At 42.4% G+C, this 21690-nt stretch overlaps 2 protein-coding genes across 3 annotated transcripts; one reads left to right on the top strand and one right to left on the bottom strand.

The window, feature by feature from the left end:
• The first annotated feature begins 6386 nt into the window (after window positions 1-6386).
• Window positions 6387-12384, top strand: LOC133647892 (beta-taxilin-like). 2 transcript variants are annotated; one of them, XM_062043638.1, is made up of 11 exons: window positions 6387-6542; window positions 6979-7174; window positions 8224-8269; window positions 8427-8515; window positions 8601-8729; window positions 8805-8999; window positions 9080-9199; window positions 9429-9503; window positions 9688-9780; window positions 9848-9943; window positions 11363-12384. In XM_062043638.1, exons 2-11 carry the CDS (start codon window positions 6992-6994, stop codon window positions 12188-12190), a joined length of 1854 nt encoding a protein of 617 aa, XP_061899622.1. In that variant the 5' UTR covers window positions 6387-6542; window positions 6979-6991; the 3' UTR covers window positions 12191-12384. The 2 variants fall into 2 exon arrangements, with proteins under 2 accessions (XP_061899622.1, XP_061899621.1); XM_062043637.1 differs by lacking the exon at window positions 9429-9503 and adding an exon at window positions 9319-9393.
• A 559-nt stretch (window positions 12385-12943) lies between these two features.
• On the bottom strand, window positions 12944-21437 carry slc35d3 (solute carrier family 35 member D3). The gene is made up of 4 exons (XM_062043636.1): window positions 21213-21437; window positions 20615-20825; window positions 15344-15501; window positions 12944-15277 (listed from the first exon to the last, which is right to left on the bottom strand). The coding sequence occupies exons 1-4, from the start codon at window positions 21435-21437 to the stop codon at window positions 14600-14602; spliced, it is 1272 nt and encodes a 423-aa protein (XP_061899620.1). The 3' UTR covers window positions 12944-14599.
• Between the last annotated feature and the right edge of the window lie 253 nt (window positions 21438-21690).

The following is a 21690-nucleotide window of genomic DNA, read 5'->3' as shown; positions in this document are numbered from 1 at the left end:
ATAAACCGTATCATAGCTATTTTATAGGAATATAGCTTTAAAATTATTTTTGCTTGCTTTGTAAACAGAATCATGGTCCCCCGCTTGTTAAGAATATGAATTAGGGGTGTGGGAAAAAATCGATTCGAATTCGAATCGCGATTCTCACGTTGTGCGATTCAGAATCGACTCTCATTTATAAAAAATCGATTTTTTTATTTGTAGTTATTTATTTTTTTCCTTTTTTAATTTTTTAATTTTTATTTTCTTTAAATTAATCAATCCAACAAAACAATACACAGCAATACCATAACAATGCAATCCAATTCCAAAACCAAACCCGACCCAGCAACACTCAGAACTGCAATAAACAGAGCAATTAAGAGGAGACACAAACATGACACAGAAAAAACCAAAAGTAGTGAAACAAAAATGAATATTAACAACAGTATCAATATTAGTTACAATTTCAACATAGCACTGATTAAAAATCCCTCATTAACATTATCATTAGACATTTATAAAAACATTTAAAAAAGAACAATAGTGTCACAGTGGCTTACACTTGCATCGCATCTCATAAGCTTGACAACACACTGTGTCCAATATTTTCACAAAGATAAAATAAGTCATATTTTTGGTTCATTTAATAGTTAAAACAAATTTACATTATTGCAATCAGTTGATAAAACATTGTCCTTTACAATTATAAAAGCTTTTTACAAAAATCTACTACTCTGCTTGCATGTCAGCAGACTGGGGTAGATCATGCTGAAATCCTATGTATTGAATGAATAGAGAATCGTTTTGAATTGGGAAAATATTGTTTTTGAATCGAGAATCGCGTTGAATCGAAAAAAATCGATTTTGAATCGAATCGTGACCCCAAGAAACGATATTGAATCGAATCGTGGGACACCCAAAGATTCAGAGCCCTAATATGAATTGTCGTTAACCCGCATGGCTACAGTATTAGTGACCCCAAGATGCAGGAACCAGGAGAGTGAAAATCAGGTAAGAGGATTTTAATATACTTAATCATAGGAAGAGCAGTCATGCATGCAAACGGTTCTTAACAATAGCCAATCCTCGAGTGCTGAGGAGCAGGCGAGGCAGGCATAAATAGAAGCCTGCTGATTAGCACCAGGTGTGGCCCGGCTGCCAATCAGCAGCAGGTGAGGGAAAAGCAGCGCTCAGCAGGACAAGCAGGAAATTAAACCAAAATAAGAGCACTGATAGGAAATAAACCCAAAACAAGGAAGCAGAAACAGAAATTAAATGACAGATTGTCACAATGAAATAATATATTTAAAAAAATTAAACAATAAATAATAAAGATATCCTCTTAGTGCTGAAATCTACTGCATATATAAAACCAATTTTGAAAGTAACAAAGTTGACCAGATTGCTTGCGAAATAGTCAAAAAGTAATAAAGTGTATATGTTTAAAAATACAAGATGTCTCTCTGAGCAGGAGATAAATCTGCCGACAGCAACACACATAGGCCTACTCAAGATAAATGTAAAATACAACTTTTTCTTTTATTTCATATTTTAAAGCTTTTTAAAAACTTGATTTATAGTCTCTCAATCCTCCGGTCTTCTTCTACGTGGTTTTACCTGCAAGCCCAAGTCTAGTAAAGCTGCTTCCGGGTAAACTTGTTGTAAGCCCAGGTGCCTGAGCGACTAAGGCATATAACGTGCCTAAACCAAGCAATAAATAAAAAAAGATTTATCCTTCCTCCTTGTTAGTGTGTACTGATGTTAAAATCAATGTACTCGTGACTGCACACGTAAGATAAATGGGTTATACTTGTATAGCGCTTTTCTACCTTCAAGGTACTCGAAGCGCTTTGACAGCATTTCCACATTTACACACACATTCACACACTGATGGCGGGAGCTGCCATGCAAGGCGCTAACCAGCAGCCATCAGAGACAAAGGGTGAAGTGTCTTGCCCAAGGACACAACGGACGTGACTAGGAAGGTAGAAGGTGGGAATTGAACCCCAGTAACCAGCAACACTCCGATTGCTGGCACAGCCACTCTACCAACTTCGCCACGCCGTAAGATATCACTTTATGGATGATTAAATGCGTTACAATTCCCCGGGGTTCTACAGCGGTGCACGCACGTCTTTGCACTTTAGTCACTTAACAAATCAAGAGGTTTCTTTTTTTTCTTTGTTAGTGTGCCATGATTTGAGAAATAATGGACACTTCAGTGCACATGCATTATATCACCATGTTGCTCATTAAATGTGTTATTATTCCACAAGTGTTCAGGGCTCTGTGTAAGTGCAGTAAAGATAATGTACAAACCCCGTTTCCATATGAGTTGGGAAATTGTGTTAGATGTAAATATAAACGGAATACAATGATTTGCAAATCATTTTCAACCCATATTCAGTTGAATATGCTACAAAGACAACATATTTGATGTTCAAACTGATAAACTTTTTTTTTTTTGCAAATAATCATTAACTTTAGAATTTGATGCCAGCAACACGTGACAAAGAAGTTGGGAAAGGTGGCAATTAATACTGATAAAGTTGAGGAATGCTTATCAAACACTTATTTGGAACATCCCACAGGTGTGCAGGCTAATTGGGAACAGGTGGGCTCCATGATTGGGTATAAAAACAGCTTCCCAAAAAATGCTCAGTCTTTCACAAGAAAGGATTGGGCGAGGTACACCCGTTTGTCCACAACTGCGTGAGCAAATAGTCAAACAGTTTAAGAACAACGTTTCTCAAAGTGCAATTGCAAGAAATTTAGGGATTTCAACATCTACGGTCCATAATATCATCAAAACGTTCAGAGAATCTGGAGAAATCACTCCACGTAAGCGGCATGGCCGGAAACCAACATTGAATGACCATGACCTTCGATCCCTCAGACGGCACTGTATCAAAAACCGACATCAATCTCTGAAGGATATCACCACATGGGCTCAGGAACACTTCAGAAAACCACTGTCACTAAATACAGTTTGTCGCTACATCTGTAAGTGCAAGTTAAAACTCTACTATGCAAAGCGAAAGCCATTTATCAGCAACATCCAGAAACTCCGCCGGCTTCTCTGGGCCCGAGATCATCATGGACTCATGCAAAGTGGAAAAGTGTTCTGTGGTCTGACGAGTCCACATTTCAAATTGTTTTTGGAAATATTCGACATCATGTCATCCGGACCAAAGGGGAAGCGAACCATCCAGACTGTTATCGACTCAAATTTTAAAAGCCAGCATCTGTGATGGTATGGGGGTGCATTAGTGCCCAAGACATGGGTAACTTACACATCTGTGAAGGCACCATTAATGCTGAAAGGTACATACAGGTTTTGGAACAACATATGCTGCCATCTAAGCGCCGTCTTTTTCATGGACGCCCCTGCTTATTTCAGAAAGACAATGCCAAGCCACATTCAGCACGTGTTACAACAGCGTGGCTTCGTAAAAAAGAGTGCGGGTACTTTCCTGGCCCGCCAGCAGTCCAGAGCTGTCTCCCATCGAAAATGTGTGGCGCATTATGAAGCGTAAAATACGACAGCGGAGACCCCGGACTGTTGAACGACTGAAGCTCTACATAAAACAAGAATGGGAAAGAATTCCACTTTCAAAGCTTCAACAATTAGTTTCCTCAGTTCCCAATCGTTTATTGAGTGTTGTTAAAAGAAAAGGTGATGTAACACAGTGGTGAACATGCCCTTTCCCAACTACTTTGGCACGTGTTGCAGCCATGCAATTCCAAGTTAATTATTATTTGCAAAAAAAAAATAAAGTTTATGAGTTTGAATACTAAATATCTTGTCTTTGTAGTGCATTCAATTAAAAATATGGGTTGAAAAGGATTTGCAAATCATTGTATTCCGTTTATATTTACATCTAACACAATTTCCCAACTCATATGGAAATGGGGTTTGTACATTGTTAGCTAGTATATCAAAATAATCATAATAATAACGGAGGTGCAATGCCACCAAGTCCCCTGTGGTTGCTTTCCAGGCGTCTGATTGGACAAAATGTGCATGCCATCAGGTGTATGCGTTTGTGTGTTGACAGAGACAGTTTTGAAACTACACTTGTGTGGACAGAGATAGTTTTAACCCTGAATATGCACTTTTGAAACTATCCGTGTTCGTGTGGACATGGCCACAGTCTTAGTAGATCACTTTCAACACACCCACTAATTATACACATAGTTTGTACACACTATTTAGTACTTGTTAGTAGAACAAACCCTTTATGTATGACAGGGATGTCAAACATGCTGCCCCAGGCCGGATCAGGCCCGCGAACAGGTTGAATTTGGCCCGCGGGATGAGTTTGCAAAGTGTAAAATTGAGCTGCATTTTTAAATTAAAGAAACTGCTGTTCTAAATGTGTCCACTGGGTGTCGCAATAGCAATTATGTTAAAGGATTACTGAAACCCACTACCACCGACCACGCAGTCTGATAGTTTATATATCAATGATGAAATCTTAACATTGCAACACATGCCAATACGGCCGGGTTAACTTATAAAGTGCAATTTTAAATTTCCCGCTAAACTTCCGGTTGAAAACGTCTATGTATGATGACGTATGCGCGTGACGTCAATAGTTAAACGGAAGTATTCGGACACCATTGAATCCAATACAAAAAAGCTCTGTTTTCATCTCAAAATTCCACAGTATTCTGGACATCTGTGTTGGTGAATCTTTTGCAATTTGTTTAACGAACAATGAAGACTGCAAAGAAGAAAGTTGTAGGTGGGATCGGTGTATTAGCGGCTGGCTGTTTTTATCATAGCTCTGTGAGGTCCCGTTGCTAAGTTAGCTTCAATGGCGTAGTTAGCAACAGCATTGTTAAGCTTCGCCAAGCTGGGAATTATTAACCGTGTATTTACAGGTCCATGGTTTAATAGTATTGTTGATCTTCTGTCTATCCTTCCAGTCAGGGATTTATTTATTTTGTTTCTATCTGCATTTGAGCCAGATGCTATCACGTTAGCTCAGTAGCTAAAGAGCTTCGCCGATGTATTGTCGTGGAGATAAAAGTCACTGTGAATGTCCATTTCGCGTTCTCGACTCTCATTTTTAAGAGGATATAGTATCCGAGGTGGTTTAAAATACAAATCCGTGATCCACAATACAAAAAGGAGAATGTGTGGAATCCAATGAACCCTTGTACCTAAGTTACGGTCAGAGCGAAAAAAGATACGTCCTGCACTGCACTGTAGTCCTTCACTCTCACTTTCCTCATCCACGAATCTTTCATCCTCGCTCAAATGAATGGGGTAATCATCGCTTTCTCGGTCCGAATCTCTCTCGCTGCATTGTAAACAATGGGAAAATGTGAGGAGTCCTTCCTCCGGTGACGTCACGCTACTACCGGTATAGGCAAGGCTTTTTTTTTATCAGCGACCAAAAGTTGCGACCTTTATCGTCAATGTTCTCTACTAAATCCTTTCAGCAAAAATATGGCAATATCGCGAAATGATCAAGTATGACACATAGAATGGATCTGCTATCCCCGTTTAAATAAAAAAAATTCATTTCAGTAGGCCTTTAAGCAAGCAAATAGTTTATACGAAGTATACAGAGCAAGAGGTACACATTAAGGCGGGGCTGCGACTCCTCCCCCTCGACCCAACGTCAAATAAACAATTGGTAACCCCACTCAGAATGCTGCATGAGACGCTGCACATTGATATAGTTCTGTGAAAATTATTGTATTTTGTGCAAATTTAAAGAAAGTACACAGGGGAAATGACAAATAAGGTAGACGACACATAGAAGCGTTGTTATTTATGCTTTATTTTGTTCAATCTTAGATAGACTGTGACTTAAAGTTAAATTGCTTTGTAGATACACTGAGATGAAGTCTAAGTTCATTGTGTTCTTCGTGGTGTTTTTGAAACTGCACCATTTTGTTCCTCAGAATTTCCAACTAACTTGAAGAGTTTTGCCAAGAGGATTATTTGTGATATGTACATTCTCAGAACGTGCTTGTTCTATTTTGGGCCGAAGTAAAACAAAGGAAACAATCTGAAGTTGTCGTAGTTGTATTTTTAAGTTATCATGCCATGATTTTACCCGCCCGGCCCACGTGGGAATAGACTTTCCTCCATGCCGCCCCTGAACTAAAATGAGTTTGACGCCCCTGACGTATGGCATCAATATGTTTTTTTCTTCTCAGCTTTGACCTCTGCTAGCCTTTGGGACGGCACCAAAAGGTCGGGGCTGGTCTGTTACTCCAGGAAGTAGTCTGCGATGATAATGATGCTGATGATGAAGTCTAGTAGAAGCCATGCCTAATTCCTGCTCAGGTACAAGGTTTAAAGCTCAATGCTGCCGCCAGGTGGTCGTCATAAAACATGAAAATCTTCTTCACCTTTGACCTAAACTCCAAAAACAACAACTTGTTTTTCTCTTTGACCCCACCTGCATGGCTCTGAGTCGGTGGTGATGTCAGCCTGTGGGCAGAGCATCTAAATCTATTTTGGGGGTTCAGCTGTCCTCTTCATCTTCATCTTTCTCCTCTTCCTCCTGTTTGCTTGCGCTCTTCGTCAGCTTGGCCTGGTAAGAAATCTTATCGATTTTATTGATCTTATTCATCTTATTTAGCTTGTGTACTCCTCTTTTTATCATCTCATTTTAAAGCTACTTAAAGACATTGAAAGGGCATCAAGTCATCAGAAAAACTTGAAAGATCAAACTGGGGTAGCTGTCATCAACAGAGGGCAGAGCCTAAAGTCCTTTTATCAAACTTTTTTCGGTGTGTTTGAGTTAACCAAAGTATTTTGTTACTTTTCAAATAGATGACGCGTTTGTGGAAGTGTGTGGAAGTGTGTGTGTGTTTGTTTTCCAGCTAAAGTTAAAGTGAGCAAACAGCTGCAGCTGTCGCGTTTCCAAATTTAGCTGGTGACTCGTTTGCCGCCATTTTGGCTTCTACATGACTGCTACTACATTAGCATGTTAGCATGACATCAGAAAAGTGCGCTTGTTTGCTCGCCAGCGTACACGGGACCATGGAAACGACGGTGGAAACAGCTGAGCTATTGGCGGCCCCCCAGCCCGAGTTGACGCCAATGTCAGATGATGCCGTCACAAAGTGCGGGGCGGCTAGGCCCTCTGATGACTATGACGCCCCCTCTGATCCCATGGAGGAGTTCAGCAGGCGACTGCAAGAAATCATCAGTGCCAACGCTCAGGTTATCATGTAGCTCACCGACACGTGTTAGCATCACATGTAAAAGCATCACATATCTTAGCATCACATGTTAGTATTGTGTGTTAACATCATATTTTAGCATCACATATCTTAGCATCACATGTTAGTATTGTGCGTTAGCATCAATCAATCAATCAAAGTTTATTTATATAGTCTTAAATCACGAGTGTCTCAAAGGGCTGCACAAGTCACAACGACATCCTCGGCTCAGATCCCACATCAGGGCAAGAAAAAACTCAACCCAATGGGATACAATGAGAAACCTTGGAGGGGACCGCAGATGTGGGTGACCGGTGCAATGGACATCGAGTGGATCTAGTTAATAGTGTGAGAGTCCAGTCTATAGTTGGGCCAACAGGGGATCATCTTGAGTGGAGACAAGTCAGCAGCGCAGAGACGTCCCCAACTGATGCACAGATGAGAGGTCCACCCCGGGTCCCGACTTTGAACAGCTAGCCCTTCATCTGTGGTCACTTAATAACCTCTCCACGCAGGAGAGGAGGGCAGAGCAGAAAAGAGACGGCAGATCAACTGGTCTAAAAGGGGGGTCTATTTAAAGGGTATCCATCCATCCATCCTTTCTACCGCTTGTCCCTTTTTGGGGTCGCGGGGGGTGCTGGATCCTATCTCAGCTGCATTCGAGCGGAAGGCGGGGTACACCCTGGACAAGTTGCCACCTCATCGCAGGGCCAACACAGATAGACAGACAACATTCGCACTCACATTCACACACTAGGGCCAATTTAAAGGCTAGTGTATACAAATTAGTTTTAAGATGGGACTTAAATGCTTCTACTGAGGTAGCATCTCTAACCGTTACCGGTAGGGCATTCCAGAGTACTGGAGCCCAAATAGCATCACATGTGTTCGCATTGAGTCTTAGCATCACAGCTAGCATGTGTTAGTATCTCATGTTAGCATCACGTGTAGTAGTATCACATGTTAGCATCACATGTGTTAAAATCACATGATAACGTCACGTGTTAGCATCACACGTGTTTGTAACGTGGCGTTGCTTGCATGTTGTAGGCCGCGGAGGACACGCACGATGGCAACAGCTGGAGTGTGGAATCAGGTGAGGTCATGTGACGTGTCATAACAACACAGGAAATTGAACTGTTCCAGTGTAAAACCATGGCCATTATAAAACCTCAACTCCACTGCCAATGTGGTTGTATTACTTTTTAACCATGTCTTTAAGAAAGCGTCTTCATTAGTGATTGTCCTTGCAGAGTATTCTGGTGTGGTGGCCAGTCTGAGCGGGGGGGTGTGGTCTCTTGAGGAAAAACTAGAACATTTGATGAGGAAACATGCTGAGCTGGTAACTTTCTACTTCATTTTAAACATGTCAATGTAGTATTATGTATTATTAAAATGTGTGTGTGTGTGTGTGTGCGTTTGTGTAGTTGCTGTGCAGGCGTGGCGATGACAAAGAACTTCAGGTTCTACGTAACAACGTTGACGTTCTGCAGGCGGAGCGACAGCAGCTGGAGAAATTGTGCACAGAAGTCCAACATTACTACAATACACTCAGGGTGGAGTACAAACAAACACACACACACACTTACACTAGCATCACATAGCATGTTAACACATCTCCCCCCACCCAGGAGGAGGCGCTGCTGCGCTGCAAAGGGGATGAGGAGAAGAGGAAGGAGATGACGAGTCATTTCCAGAAAGTTCTGTGCGACATCCAGACGCAGATCGAGCAGCACAGCGCTCGCAACAGCAAACTCTGCGGCGAGAACGCCAACCTGAGCGACAAACTACACAAACTGCTGGAGCAGTGCGAGCGCAGGGACGAGGTAAAGGGGGCGGGGCTTTTGCCAGGGCCATGAATGTTTTCGCAAATCACCTCAATGTGTGTGTGTGTATGTGTGTGCAGAGCCTCCAGAAGATCAACCGCCATCGTGACCTCCAGCAGCAGCTGACCGAAGCCAAGTTGGAGAAGGCCAACGCTCTGTTGGTAGAAGCCCAGGAGAAGCACCAGCGTGAGAAGGAATACGTAAGTGCTCCCTGCTGCCGCGGAGGCTCCATTACATCTATTTGTCAACGCTGCTCATGACGGCTGTGCTGCTGCTCTGTCTCCTCCCGGTGGTCGGACTGCGGGGGTGCACGCTGTAGCTGCTTAGCGAGGCGGTAGACAAAACCAGGAAGTGCTTCGCTATGAAGGAGCAGGAGCTGACCATGAAGAAGAAGGTAAACACGTAACGTCTCTCTGCTCTCCTCACTAGTTACTGCACCAGGCGGCTGAGTGGAAGCTGCAGACGCGCACACTCAGCGAGCACGCCGCTATCACGCAAGCGCAGGTGAATACTCACGAGCTCCGCCCTCTGAGCTGACGCCACGCCCCCAAAACATGAAAAGGTCGATGAAATGAACAAGCTCATCAGACGCGGATGTCACTCACGAACACCAAGAGACATCTTGTCGTACGTTTCAACGTGACCAAGAAGCTTCTAGAAGCTGACACATGCTCTTGTCCTCCTCTAGTTGGCGCTCTACGCCCAAAAGTTTGACGAGTTCCAGAAGACGTTAGCGAAGAGCAACGAGATCTACGCTCGCTTCAAGCAAGAGATGGAGAACGTAGGAGCGTCTTCTATTGCCTGTCTTCCTGTCCTGTCCTTGTTGACATGCGTGCTTCCTGTCTCAGATGTCTGAGAAGATGAAAACGTTGGAGAAAGAATCCAACGTGTGGAAGTTGAGGTTTGAGAACTGCAACAAAGCTCTGACCGACCTGATTGAAGAGGTCAGTCACATGATCAGTAACACAGTATGACCTTAGCACATTAGCCCTGTAGCACCATAGCAACTCACCATATAGCACTTTTGTACCATAGCACATTAGCAGCTTAGCACCTTAGCACACTAGTACCGTACCACCGTAGCACATTATAACCTTAGTACAGGGGTCGGGAACCTTTTTGGCTGAGAGAGCCATGAAAGCCAAATATTTTAAATTGTATTTCCGTGAGAGCCATATAATATTTTTTAACACTGAATACAACTAAATGCGTGCATTTTTAAGGAAGACCAACCATTTTTGAGCATAGTAAGTCTCTTATTCTTTTTGATAACATTGTTATTCGAAAGCTAAATGATAAATAAATGGGTTATACTTGTATAGCGCTTTTCTACCTTCAAGGTACTCAAAGCACTTTGACAGTATTTCCACATTTACCCATTCACACACACATTCACACACTGATGGCGGGAGCTGCCATGCAAGGCGCTAACCAGCAGCCATCAGAGGCAAAGGGTGAAGTGTCTTGCCCAAGGACACAACGGACGTGACTAGGAAGGTAGAAGGTGGGAATTGAACCCCAGTAACCAGCAACACTCCGATTGCTGGCACAGCCACTCTACCAACTTCGCCACGCCAAGCTAACCAATAATAAATAAAATACTTCTTACCATTAATGCGACTTCTTGAACAGGTGTGGTAGAAAACAGATGGATGGATTAAAATGCAATGTTTGCATTTGGCGGCATGCACACATGCAATGGTGACATGCACACACACCTCCACAAATGCCTCATCTATTTGAAAATAATGTTTTATATTTTGAACGTTATTTTTAACACTGTGGAATTATTCATTACTTATCGTGTTAAGCAATGTCAGCTAAGATTGATCTGAGAGCCAGATGCAGTCATCAAAAGAGCCACATCTGGCTCGAGAGCCATAGGTTCCCTACCCTTGCCTTAGTACCTTAGCATCATAGCACTTTAGCCCCATAGCAATTTAGCACCCTAACACTTTAGCACATTAGCACCTTAGCACATTTACACCTTAGCAGTTAGCACTTTACCACCTTTACCATGGCATATTAAAACAGTAGCACGTTGGTAACTTAACACTTAAGCACCTTCATCAATCAAAGTTTATTTATATAGCCCTAAATCAATGTCTCAATGGGCTGCACAAGCCACAACGACATCCTCGGCTCAAATCCCACATCAGGGCAAGAATACACCTCACATAATACACCTTAATCTTAGCACATTAGGACATTAGCACCATAGCACATTAGTGCCTTAGGAGTTGGCACTCTAGCACTTTAGCACAGTATACCTTAGCATCATGAAGAAGACAAGCTGTTCCGTGCTTTTGAGACATGCCCTTGTAACACCACGTAATCACGATTTCTGTTCAACGCTGATGCAGAGAGCCGAGAAGGGCAAAGAGTACGAGACGTTTGTCCAAACGATCCACAAGTTGGAGAAGTTGTGTCGCGTCCTTCAGGACGAGAGAAAGGTTCTTTACGCTAAGATCAAAGAGGTCCGTCAAGCTAAAGACAACCCCTCCTCAAAGGACATGACGCCCCACCCGGACGAAGGTGGAGCTACTGTGGTGACGCCCGAGATGGCACTAACAGAGGACATGGAGCGCCTGAGGGTGGAGCAAGCCAAGCTGCAGGAGTTTGCAGACGCTTTGATGGCGTCTCACGGCACCGACCGAGAAGACAAAGACAAGAACTTGGACCCCAACCAAGACCTTGTGGCCTCCGCCTTCACGCTGTTCAGCAGCAAAGGTCATCCCCAAGACCATGAACAGACGTCTGAAGAGACCCCACCACTCCCAGAACCACAAGGAGACCTACAAACTAAACCAGAAACAGACATAGATGCAAAACCAGAAGTAGAAACAAAACCAGAAACAGAAATGAAACCAGAACCAGCAGGAGACCTACAAACTAAACCAGAACCAGACATAGATGCAAAACCAGAAGTAGAAACAAAACCAGAAACAGAAATGAAACCAGAACCAGCAGGAGAACCACAATCTGGACCAGGAGTCGACATAGAAGCAATATCAGAACCAGAGGTGGTTCACGATGAAGCTCCTGAGGTCAAAGTGGTTACCAAGACTGATAACCTAAAGCAGACGGTAGAAGCTGAGGCCCTGCCCACCTCTGAGGCCACGCCCCCTCCAGCCAGGCCCTCCAAAAAAGAAGCCAAGAAGAAGAAGAAGAAGACTGGCAGGAATCTTTAGACACCCACGTGTGTGTGCTCGTGTGTTACCTGTGTGTTGTCCCTGCAATGTGCTCAAATTTCCACTAGAGGACAGTGTTTTCCCAGAGAGAACATGGCAATGCAGTAACGTACTGAAACACGAGAGGGAAACAAAACTCATTTGAAGTGACAGTTTTTTGTTTTTCAAAAACTATACTTCGAATAAACAATAAAAACGTAATTCTTTGACTTTTCATTTGGAGTCACATCGCAACTTACTGTACATTATTACCATCGTCATCATACAGCATTACACCAGACTTGAATCTTTGTATTATTGTTTGTTAATATTATATATTTATATATATATTTAAAATTATTATTATTTTTAAATAAAAAATATGATTTTTACTTAAATAATTATTATACAAATAACATAAATAATAATAGTCCAGTTTCGTGAATGTAATATTATTCTGAATAGTGGAGGGAGACAACTAAGCTTCTAGAGGTGTGTGTGTGTGTGTGTGCGTGCGTGTGTGTGTGTGTGTGTGCGTGTGTGTGTGTGTGTGTGTGTGTGTGTGTGTGTGTGCGCGTGTGTGGGTGCACGTGCGTGTGTGACAGAAAGCCGTTTCTCGACAATCAAGAGGAAGAAGGTGGTTGTGTGCTCCAGGTCAGGTCAGAGGTCATCATCATGCTGGAATGGGGTGTGCGTGTGCTGCAGCGTGAATGACGAGGTAAACGCCGCCTGTCCTCTCCCAGTCGCCATTAAATCTAAAATGGTGCCATTACGTGAGTGAGGTGCACGTGGAGGCGCTGCAGCAGTTAAGAGCTGAGTCAGCGCACACACACACTCACACACACAGTTTAAAGAAGTGAGGTGAACATTTCGGGTTTTTGGTACTTTTGGATTTATTTTATCCTTTAACATGCTGCACACACGCACGCACACACACACATTTACACACACATAAACACGCATATATAAACACACACGCACACAAACACACGCAATTGCTGCTGGTGACGTCTAAGAATAGGTCTCTTATCAACATTAATATTATTAAGATGTTATATTTCTTCTAATTGAAATAATTTGCTTTTGTCAAGATGTCAATCATTGAATGTGGGTTTTTTTTAGCCAATCATCAAGTGTCACATTTTGTCCAAGCGAGTGAAAAGAGTCGCAAGCGTGCTGTCGCTTATTTCTTTCTCCTGAAGTGATCCAGGAGAACTTCCTGCTAGTCATTATCACCTCCTCACTGCGTCCCAGTGAAGCGTGTCTCGTGTCTCAGGGACATGTGGCGTTTCTTGCAGCATTAAATGAGGGGGGGGGGGGGGGGATCAATAGTGGTCAATATGAGGACTTCTATGTTGTCATTTGTTTGTGATGTGACGCCTGATGCCAGGACAGTGCGCCGCTTGCAGGAGGCCACGCAAACAAGACTTGTTTTTAACATGTTTTACGTGTCGACGTCTGTTAGCGCGCTAGATGCTAACACGCTTTCTGACATTAGTCGAGGACGGCCACAAACACTCATCTTCTTCGTTCTTCGCCACTGACTGCGGTGGCCTGTTGCCTCGGGGGCAATGGGGCTGTCCAGATCAGACGTCTTTTTAACGTCATGTTACTTCCTGTCAGCGTCAAAATAAAAGTTCCTGAGCTGAACTTTGTGCATGCGAAAATGTGCTGATGCTGAGCTCAGCTAACTTTTTAAGACAAGCATCACAGAACCACACCAAACATATAAACAATCAATCGTACAAAGATATTAGCATCTTCATGGCTAGCGCATGCTAACGAGGGTTTCTGATTTGGCTGTCTTACCGTATTTTTCGGACTATATGTCACAGTTTTTTTCATAGTTTGGGTGCGACTTATACCCAGGAGCGACTTATGTGTGAAATTATTAACACATTACCGTAATATATCAAATAATATTATTTAGCTCATTCACGTAAGAGACTAGACGTATAAATTTTCATCGGATTTAGCGATTAGGAGTGACAGATTGTTTGGTAAACGTATAGCATGTTCTATATGTTATAGTTATTTTGATGACTCTTACCATAATATGTTACGTTAACATACCAGGCACGTTCTCAGTTGGTTATTTATGCGTCATATAACGTACTATTCTTTATTTATTTTAAATTGCCTTTCAAATGTCTATTGTTGGTGTTGGGTTTTATCAAATAAATTTCCCCCAAAAATGCGACTTATACTCCAGTGCGACTTCTATATGTTTTTTTCCTTCTTTATTATGCATTTTCAGCCGGTGCGACTTATACCCCGGAGCGACTTACACTCCGAAAAATACGGTAGTTACAGCCTGGTTATTATTTATCATCATGCTACATGTAGGTTAGCGTGTCGCTAACACGAGGCGCATGTGTTAGCACTGCTAATGCTAACTTCACAGGAGGTGTGTCGTAGGCCCGCCCGCCCTCAGGGACTCTGCTGCTCCATGTTGGCAATGAGGGTGTTCTTCTTGAAGAACTGCAGGCTTGTGAGAGAGCGCCACACGCCGACGTAGTTGCTTGCCGTCCTCCCGGTGGTGGCGCTCTCCTTGTGAAGGTGCTCCCTCTGCATCTCCACAACTTCCTCGTCCGTCATGACGCCCCCTCCTCCATCTCCCAGGGCGACCCCCGGCGCCCAGTCCAGTGGCGCTCCCTCGCCCTCCGGGTTCTCGACGTGGGGATCGTGTCCCTCAGTGTGGAGCGCGGGCGTCTGTTGGTGCGGCTCAGCAGCAGGGGGCAACGCGTCCTTTCCGTCGCCTTCCAGGTCCTCGTAGGAGCTCTTCTTCTTGGTCTCAACGAACTTGACCACGCAGTACGTGATGGAGCCCACCGTGTTGACCACGACTCCACCCACAAACAAGGCGGTGGGCGCTACGTCATTGAAGGCCAGCATGCCCACTGTGATGGTGGCGATGCTCTTGACCACGCCCACAAAGCTGGTGGTGACGGCAGAGTTGATGTAAGTGCAGTGGTAGGTGGTGAAGTTCATGGCGCAGCCGATGACCACGCTGAAGAAGAAGATGGTGGCCACGCGGGTGTCGCTCCAGCCGTCGTACGACCACATGTTGATAACGTCCGTGGAAATGAGGCCGCACACCAGCAGCACCTGCACACACAGGAAGTCAGCGGTCAGGAGGTGCACGTGATCGGCGGCAGTGTATGTGCGCCTTACGGGAGTGGCCATGATGGCGATGGCATACTGTGCCGTTAGCGGTCCGTGCTCGCTGTCTGCGCTGGTCTTCTGGATCACAACCAGGTAGGAGGCGTGGATGATGACCGCCAGAACACCTGTCACATAACCGAATGGGTCGCCGCTCAGGTCTCCTGCTCCTGATGCACCAAGGAGAAACTCGATTAGGAATTTAACAACAACCTACACACCCTAAAACTACATCTTATGCATGATGACGGCACACGGGTGAAGATGTCACTCAGGTGATGATGTCATACAGGTGATGATGCCCCACAGGTGACGACGTCATACAGGTGACGATGCAGCCAGAACACTGCCAGTAAGATTTGGTATCGGAAAAAAAAATTGAAAAAAGTTGTATAGGCACCGAAAAGACAATATTTTTGGTGGATGTTTTCGATGACGATATTGATTATTTGTGTACACTTTTATTGTTTTCGTGTGTTTCAAAGGCTTTGATGGTCGCTTCTCTTTTTCACGATTTAATTTCTTTTTTTCGATTTCGCTTCTTTTTTTTTTTACAGTATCAAAATAATGTCAGTGTGGGCGGGGCTTACAACAAGTTTACCCAGAAGCAGTTTTACTGGATTTGGGCATGCAAGTAAAACACCTTAGAGGTAACAAGAGGTATAAAATGGATTAGAAAGGACATATTTTTTTAAATAATAATTAAAAAATAATAATGAATTTATTTTTTTTTCTAAACTTGGTACTTCCCGCGGGCCGGTTTGGGGTCCCCTGCCTTAGAGGAAAACAGTAGGACCAAGGGCATCTAAATTAAGTTTTGAAACGCTTCAAAATATGAAATTATGAAGCAAAAGTTGTTGTTTCCATTTATCTTGAGTAGAACTGTATGTGTTGCTGTCAGCAGATTCATCTCCTGCTCAGAGAGAACTCTTGTGTTTGTAAACATGATACAGTGACCTACTTTATTACTCTTTGACTACTTTGTAAAGCACTCTCGTCAACTTTGTTACTTTCACAATTGCTTTTATATATGCAGTTGATTTCAGCACTAAGAGGTTAGGATATATTTCTGTTATTTATTACATGTTTTATTTATTACTACGTATAAACTCTCTTTACACAGAAAATACAATAACTTTAAAGCAGGTACTCATATGTATTAGTTATGATACAGTTTATGGAGGATTTATTATATGACTGTTTAATTTTTTTAATAAAATGTAGTTGGATGTCCTCTCAGAAACACACTTGTGAAGGAATTCCAGAGGTTTTCACAAATGCAGAGATCTTTGTCTTTCTGAATTACATACAGCAACATCACAAAGTACTACTCAGATATTATTTTTAAAGATGTTTTAATTGTTAATAGAAATTCATTCATCCATCCATTTTCTACTGCTTGTCCCTTCTGCGGGGTGCTGGAGTCTATCTCAGCTGCATCCTGGCGGAAGGCGGGGTACACCCTGGACAAGTCGCCACCTTATTGCAGTGTTAATAGAAATGTATCCTTTAAAAGTCCAGCCTATTTTTTGAAATTAATTTTAAATAACCCCTCAGCTCTACATTATAGCAGTTGATGTTTTAAAAATACGTTGTAGATTGTACTTTCAGATGGACATGTGAATATTATGTGGAATATCATTTAGGATATCTGAATGTATCCCCCTATTTTGTATTATTTGCAATTAAGGCAGGAAATTATTCACAATAGCGGTAGTTTCAGCGCATTGTTTATACAAGTCCAAATAATACTTGACAATACATAACAAGACACACAATAAGACATGAGTCCACCTATTTAGATGTAAACATAGAAAGAAAAAGATAGATCAGATGTAAGGTTTTACTTTCAAACTGAAAAAAGTTCCGTGCATGAAGTTGCCTCCACAGCCTGGATATGATGGCTCCCTCCCGGGGTAACAAGTGGAAGAGCCGCCGGAGGTTGCTCAACATTACAATAGTCGAAGTCTCGTATTTTAACACAAATCACACTAAGCTTTACAAGTCTGGGTTTAAATGTTTTAAATGAAAAAGTTACATTTTAAAGTCGCTCTTTTCTCTCCACTTGGAAATGTAACAAAGTATTGTTTCATAAAGAGGTTCGCCAAATATCTTGGCAATATTTCATTTAATTTCATTTTTATTTATCTCCTTCATTGATGTGCATCTTTGATAGACAATTATACCACAATTATTCAGTTACACAGTTACACACCAATGCCTGAGAAGGAGCAGGATGAAGAAAAATCTTATATTTTCCTGCCCACTTCAACATAATACATAGTCTTACTTAAAGATATATGAACCAACAATTACATCCAAGTATAACGAAAACAAACAAAAAAACACAAGTGCATAACTTCATGAAATACAAACCGAACAAAAAAACAAAAGAAGTAATATACACCTCACCGGATGATACAAAACAAATACAAAACCAGGCAAAAAATAAGTGAAATAATAAATATAAAGCAACATGTGAACACTTATGGCTGTCCATATGATCTTATTGTTCTGTCTTTATATATTTTTTTCAATTGGAATATATTTTTACAATCTTTTATCTCATTGTAAAGAGAATTCCAGAGTTTAACCCCCACCACTGATATGCACATTTGTTTTAAAGTTGTCCTTGAATACTGATGTTGGAAATGACCTTTTCTTCGCTCTTCATTCTCAGAAGTGATGACAAACATTTTTTGTAAATTTGCTGGTAATGTTTTGCTTTTAGCCTTAAACATAATAATAATAATAATACCTGGGATTTATATAGCGCTTTTCTAAGTACCCAAAGTCGCTTTACATGTTAAAAACATGACACATAATGTCTGTAACTTTACTAGCTCCTGTACTTTCAATAAACCCGAATTAATGAATAATATGTTAGTGTGTTCTAAGTCATCTACTTTACGAATAATCCTTATAGCTCTTTTCTGTAGTTGAGACAATGCCTTTATGTTACTCTTATATGTGTTCCCCCACACTTCCACACAGTAGCTGATATATGGCAATATAAGTGCACAATACAATATACGCATTGCCCTATAATCTAACACATATTTTACCTTATTTAATATAAAAATACTCTTAGATATCTTTTTCCGTACATGTGCAATATGAGATTTCCATGTCAGACCGTCATCCAGTATCACTCCTAAAAATCTAAGTTCAGAAACTCTTTCAATATCAATTCCATCTATTGACAGTTTGATCGTTTCCTCCCTTTTCCTCTTACAAAAAATCATGAACTTTGTTTTTTCTACATTTAATGATAATTTATTGGCATCAAACCATCTCTTAAGTTTAATAATTTCCTTTTCAATAATTTTTGATAATGCTTTTAAGTCATCTCCCGAACTATAAAAGTTGGTGTCGTCTGCAAATAATACAAATTTCAATAACTTTGATACCTCACATATATCATTAATATATAAAATAAACAATTTTGGTCCCAAAACCGAACCTTGTGGAATTCCACATTCAATCCTCATTTGTTCAGATGTATCACCCATAAAATCCACAAATATCGAGTCAATCATGGATCATTCAAAAATGTATATAGTACATCCTCAAAGTAAATATGTCATATAACTTTTACACTTCATTTAGACGTCATTGGTAGGCTACAGCACACCCCGCGACCCCGAAAGGAATAAGCGGTAGAAAATGGATGGATGGATGGCTGGTCCTCCTTTCTTCTTCTACTGTGTTTTTACAATGCAGTAAAACTGATTTCAGGTAAATTTGTTATAAGCCCCGCCCACAGGCACCTGCCGCTCATAATAAAACACTGTCATTATTTTCATGCCGTAAAAAAAGAAACGAAATCGTAAAAAAGAGAAGCAATCATAAAAACCTTTGAAGCACACACAAACAAACTACAAACATATGAATATCGTCAACGAAAACATTCACCAAAAATATTGTATAATTATAATGTTTTGTATTCATTTGTTGCCAAAGCTTGTTGCGGTGCCAATACAACTTTTTCTACAATGTCAATGTTTTTTTCCGATACCAAATCTTACTGGCAGTGTTCTGGCTCCATAGGTGACGGCGTCATACAGGTGATGATGTCGCACAGGTGATGACGTCATATAGGTGACGATGTTATTTATGCAGGTGACAACATCACGCAGATGATGACGTCTTACAGGTGACGATGTCACGCAGGTGATGATGTCATACAGGTGACAATGTGATTTATACAGGTGGCGACGTAATGCAGGTGACGATGTACTACAGGTGACAATGTCATAAAGGTGACAATGTCACACAGGTGATGACGCAATACAGGTGACGATGTCATGTAGGGGATGATGTTATATAGGTGGGGACTTCACACATGGGTAATAACGTCACACAGGTGACGTCATACAGGTGACAACATCATATAAGTGATGATGTTACACAGGTGATGTTATACAGGTGATGACATCACTCAGGTTGTAACGTCACACAGGTGACAACGCCATGTAGGTGATGATATTTTACATGGGTGGGGACGTCACACAGGAAATAACGTCCCGCAGGTGACAATGTCATAAAAGTGATTATGTTATACAGGTGATGACATCAATCAGGTAATAACGTCACAGAGGGGACAATGTCATACAGGGGATAATGTCAAGTGTAACAATGTCACAACAGTTGACTCCGTGGTATTTCTGACTCATTTAACTAACATTAAATTACTCTTAATTAGGTAAATCGGATCAATATACTACTACCGTTAATTCTTAGTACCTATAATATCTATTAATAGATTCAACCAATGTATAATTAGTCATGATAATAGTGATTATTAATTAGTTAATATAAGTAACTTATAGACGGCGTGGCGAAGTTGGGAGAGTGGCCGTGCCAGCAATCTGAGGGTTACTGGTTCAATCCCCACCTTCTACCATCCTAGTCACATCTGTTGTGTCCTTGAGCAAGACACTTCACCCTTGCTCCTGATGGGTCCTGGTTAGCGCCTTGCATGGCAGCTCCCGCCATCAGGGTGTGAATGTGTGTGCGAATGGGTGAATGTGGAGTCAAAGCGCTTTGAGTTCTTAAAAAAAAAAAGGGTAGAAAAGCGCTATACAAGTATAACCCATTTACCATTACTTAGTTAATAAAGTATTTAATAGTTACTACTAAATATTAACTACTAATTGGAAACGATTAATTTAGCAGTTTACTACGTTTTTGAGTCTGGTTACAGTGCCATCATGATACTGAGTATCAAAACTCAACCTCCACGCAGTTGATGATGTCATGCAGGTGTGACGTGACGCTTACCAGCCAGCGCAGCGCCCCCAGTAGTGATGAGCACCGCAGTCACAACGCCCGGGGAGGGCACCCCGTTCTTGAGGACGCAGACGCCGATGGAGAGCGTGAAGAGGGGCAGGCAGCGCTTGAAGACCACGTACATTGGAAGACTGAGACCCCGCAGAGACCACAAGGTGAGCGTGGACTGCAGCGTGGACAGGATGCACACCGGAGCAAACTCCTACACAATCAACCCAGCGTTAAAGCACGGCCCCCCCTAGCGGTTATCTGGAGGTTAACATATTAGTATCCACGCTAAGAAGTTGGCAAAATGGTATTATATAAAATACTCTCATTGGCAAACTCATAGCATCAACATTTCAAAGTTAAATATTATCAACTTGTCAATTTCGTCATCATCTTCATCACTTGTGCACGCACACTTTGATCCCAGCTTTTGGGGATCGACTGACCGCTTCTCCCATCTTAGTCAGCTGGTGATTGGCAGCATGTTGATGAGCGCAACAATTATCTTAACGAGTTGCAAATCAATCAATCAATCAATCAATCGGTTAGTTAGTTGGCATGAAGTTGGGAAGAGATAAGTTTTAGAAGTGGGAGATGTTACCTTGGAGAGGCGCAGGCTGAAGGGGGGGATGGAGACCCTTCCGGTCCTCCTCAGGACCTCCAGGCCGAGCGCAGCCGTGCTGCACGTACACAGCTGGATGAGCGTGAGGAAGCGGAAGTGCAAGTTGCTGATCAGGAACTTCAGCAGGATGTTCAGCGTGCCAGAGAAGACTCCGTGCGCGACGGCCACGCTGATGCCCAGCAAGCGCTTCCTGAGCACGTCCATGGCCGCGCGCAACTTCTCGTCTGACGGAGGGAGGCGTCGCGCACGGAGCTGGAAGCGCAGAGGTAGGGGGGGGTGGGTAGGTGGGGGGAAGGGGGGGGGGGCCCTTCCAAGGAAGCGCGCTCACGTCGCTCTCCACCAGCACGCGCAATTCAAGAGGTAAAACGTGAACAGTGAAAAGGAGGAGGGAATCCCCTGGTTTGCTGGGGGACGGGGTTGGGGGGGCTCATGAGCAGAAGAACGAAAGTAGAAAAAA

This window comes from Entelurus aequoreus, linkage group LG04 (assembly GCF_033978785.1).
Source record: "Entelurus aequoreus isolate RoL-2023_Sb linkage group LG04, RoL_Eaeq_v1.1, whole genome shotgun sequence".
In the NCBI taxonomy this organism is placed as follows: domain Eukaryota; kingdom Metazoa; phylum Chordata; class Actinopteri; order Syngnathiformes; family Syngnathidae; genus Entelurus; species Entelurus aequoreus.
This window is presented reverse-complemented; position numbering and strand designations above follow the sequence as displayed.

Coding starts and splice junctions, on each gene's coding strand:
- slc35d3 (XM_062043636.1), bottom strand. CDS start 21,437: ATGGACGTGCTCAGGAAGCGCTTGCTGGGCATCAGCGTGGCCGTCGCG. Junction 20,826..21,212: donor TCAGCCTGCGCCTCTCCAAG/GTAACATCTCCC, acceptor TTGATTGTGTAG/GAGTTTGCTCCGGTGTGCAT. Junction 15,278..15,343: donor TCGCCATCATGGCCACTCCC/GTAAGGCGCACA, acceptor CTGTGTGTGCAG/GTGCTGCTGGTGTGCGGCCT.
- LOC133647892 (XM_062043638.1), top strand. CDS start 6,992: ATGGAAACGACGGTGGAAACAGCTGAGCTATTGGCGGCCCCCCAGCCC. Junction 8,516..8,600: donor TGAGGAAACATGCTGAGCTG/GTAACTTTCTAC, acceptor GCGTTTGTGTAG/TTGCTGTGCAGGCGTGGCGA. Junction 8,730..8,804: donor ATTACTACAATACACTCAGG/GTGGAGTACAAA, acceptor CCCCCCACCCAG/GAGGAGGCGCTGCTGCGCTG.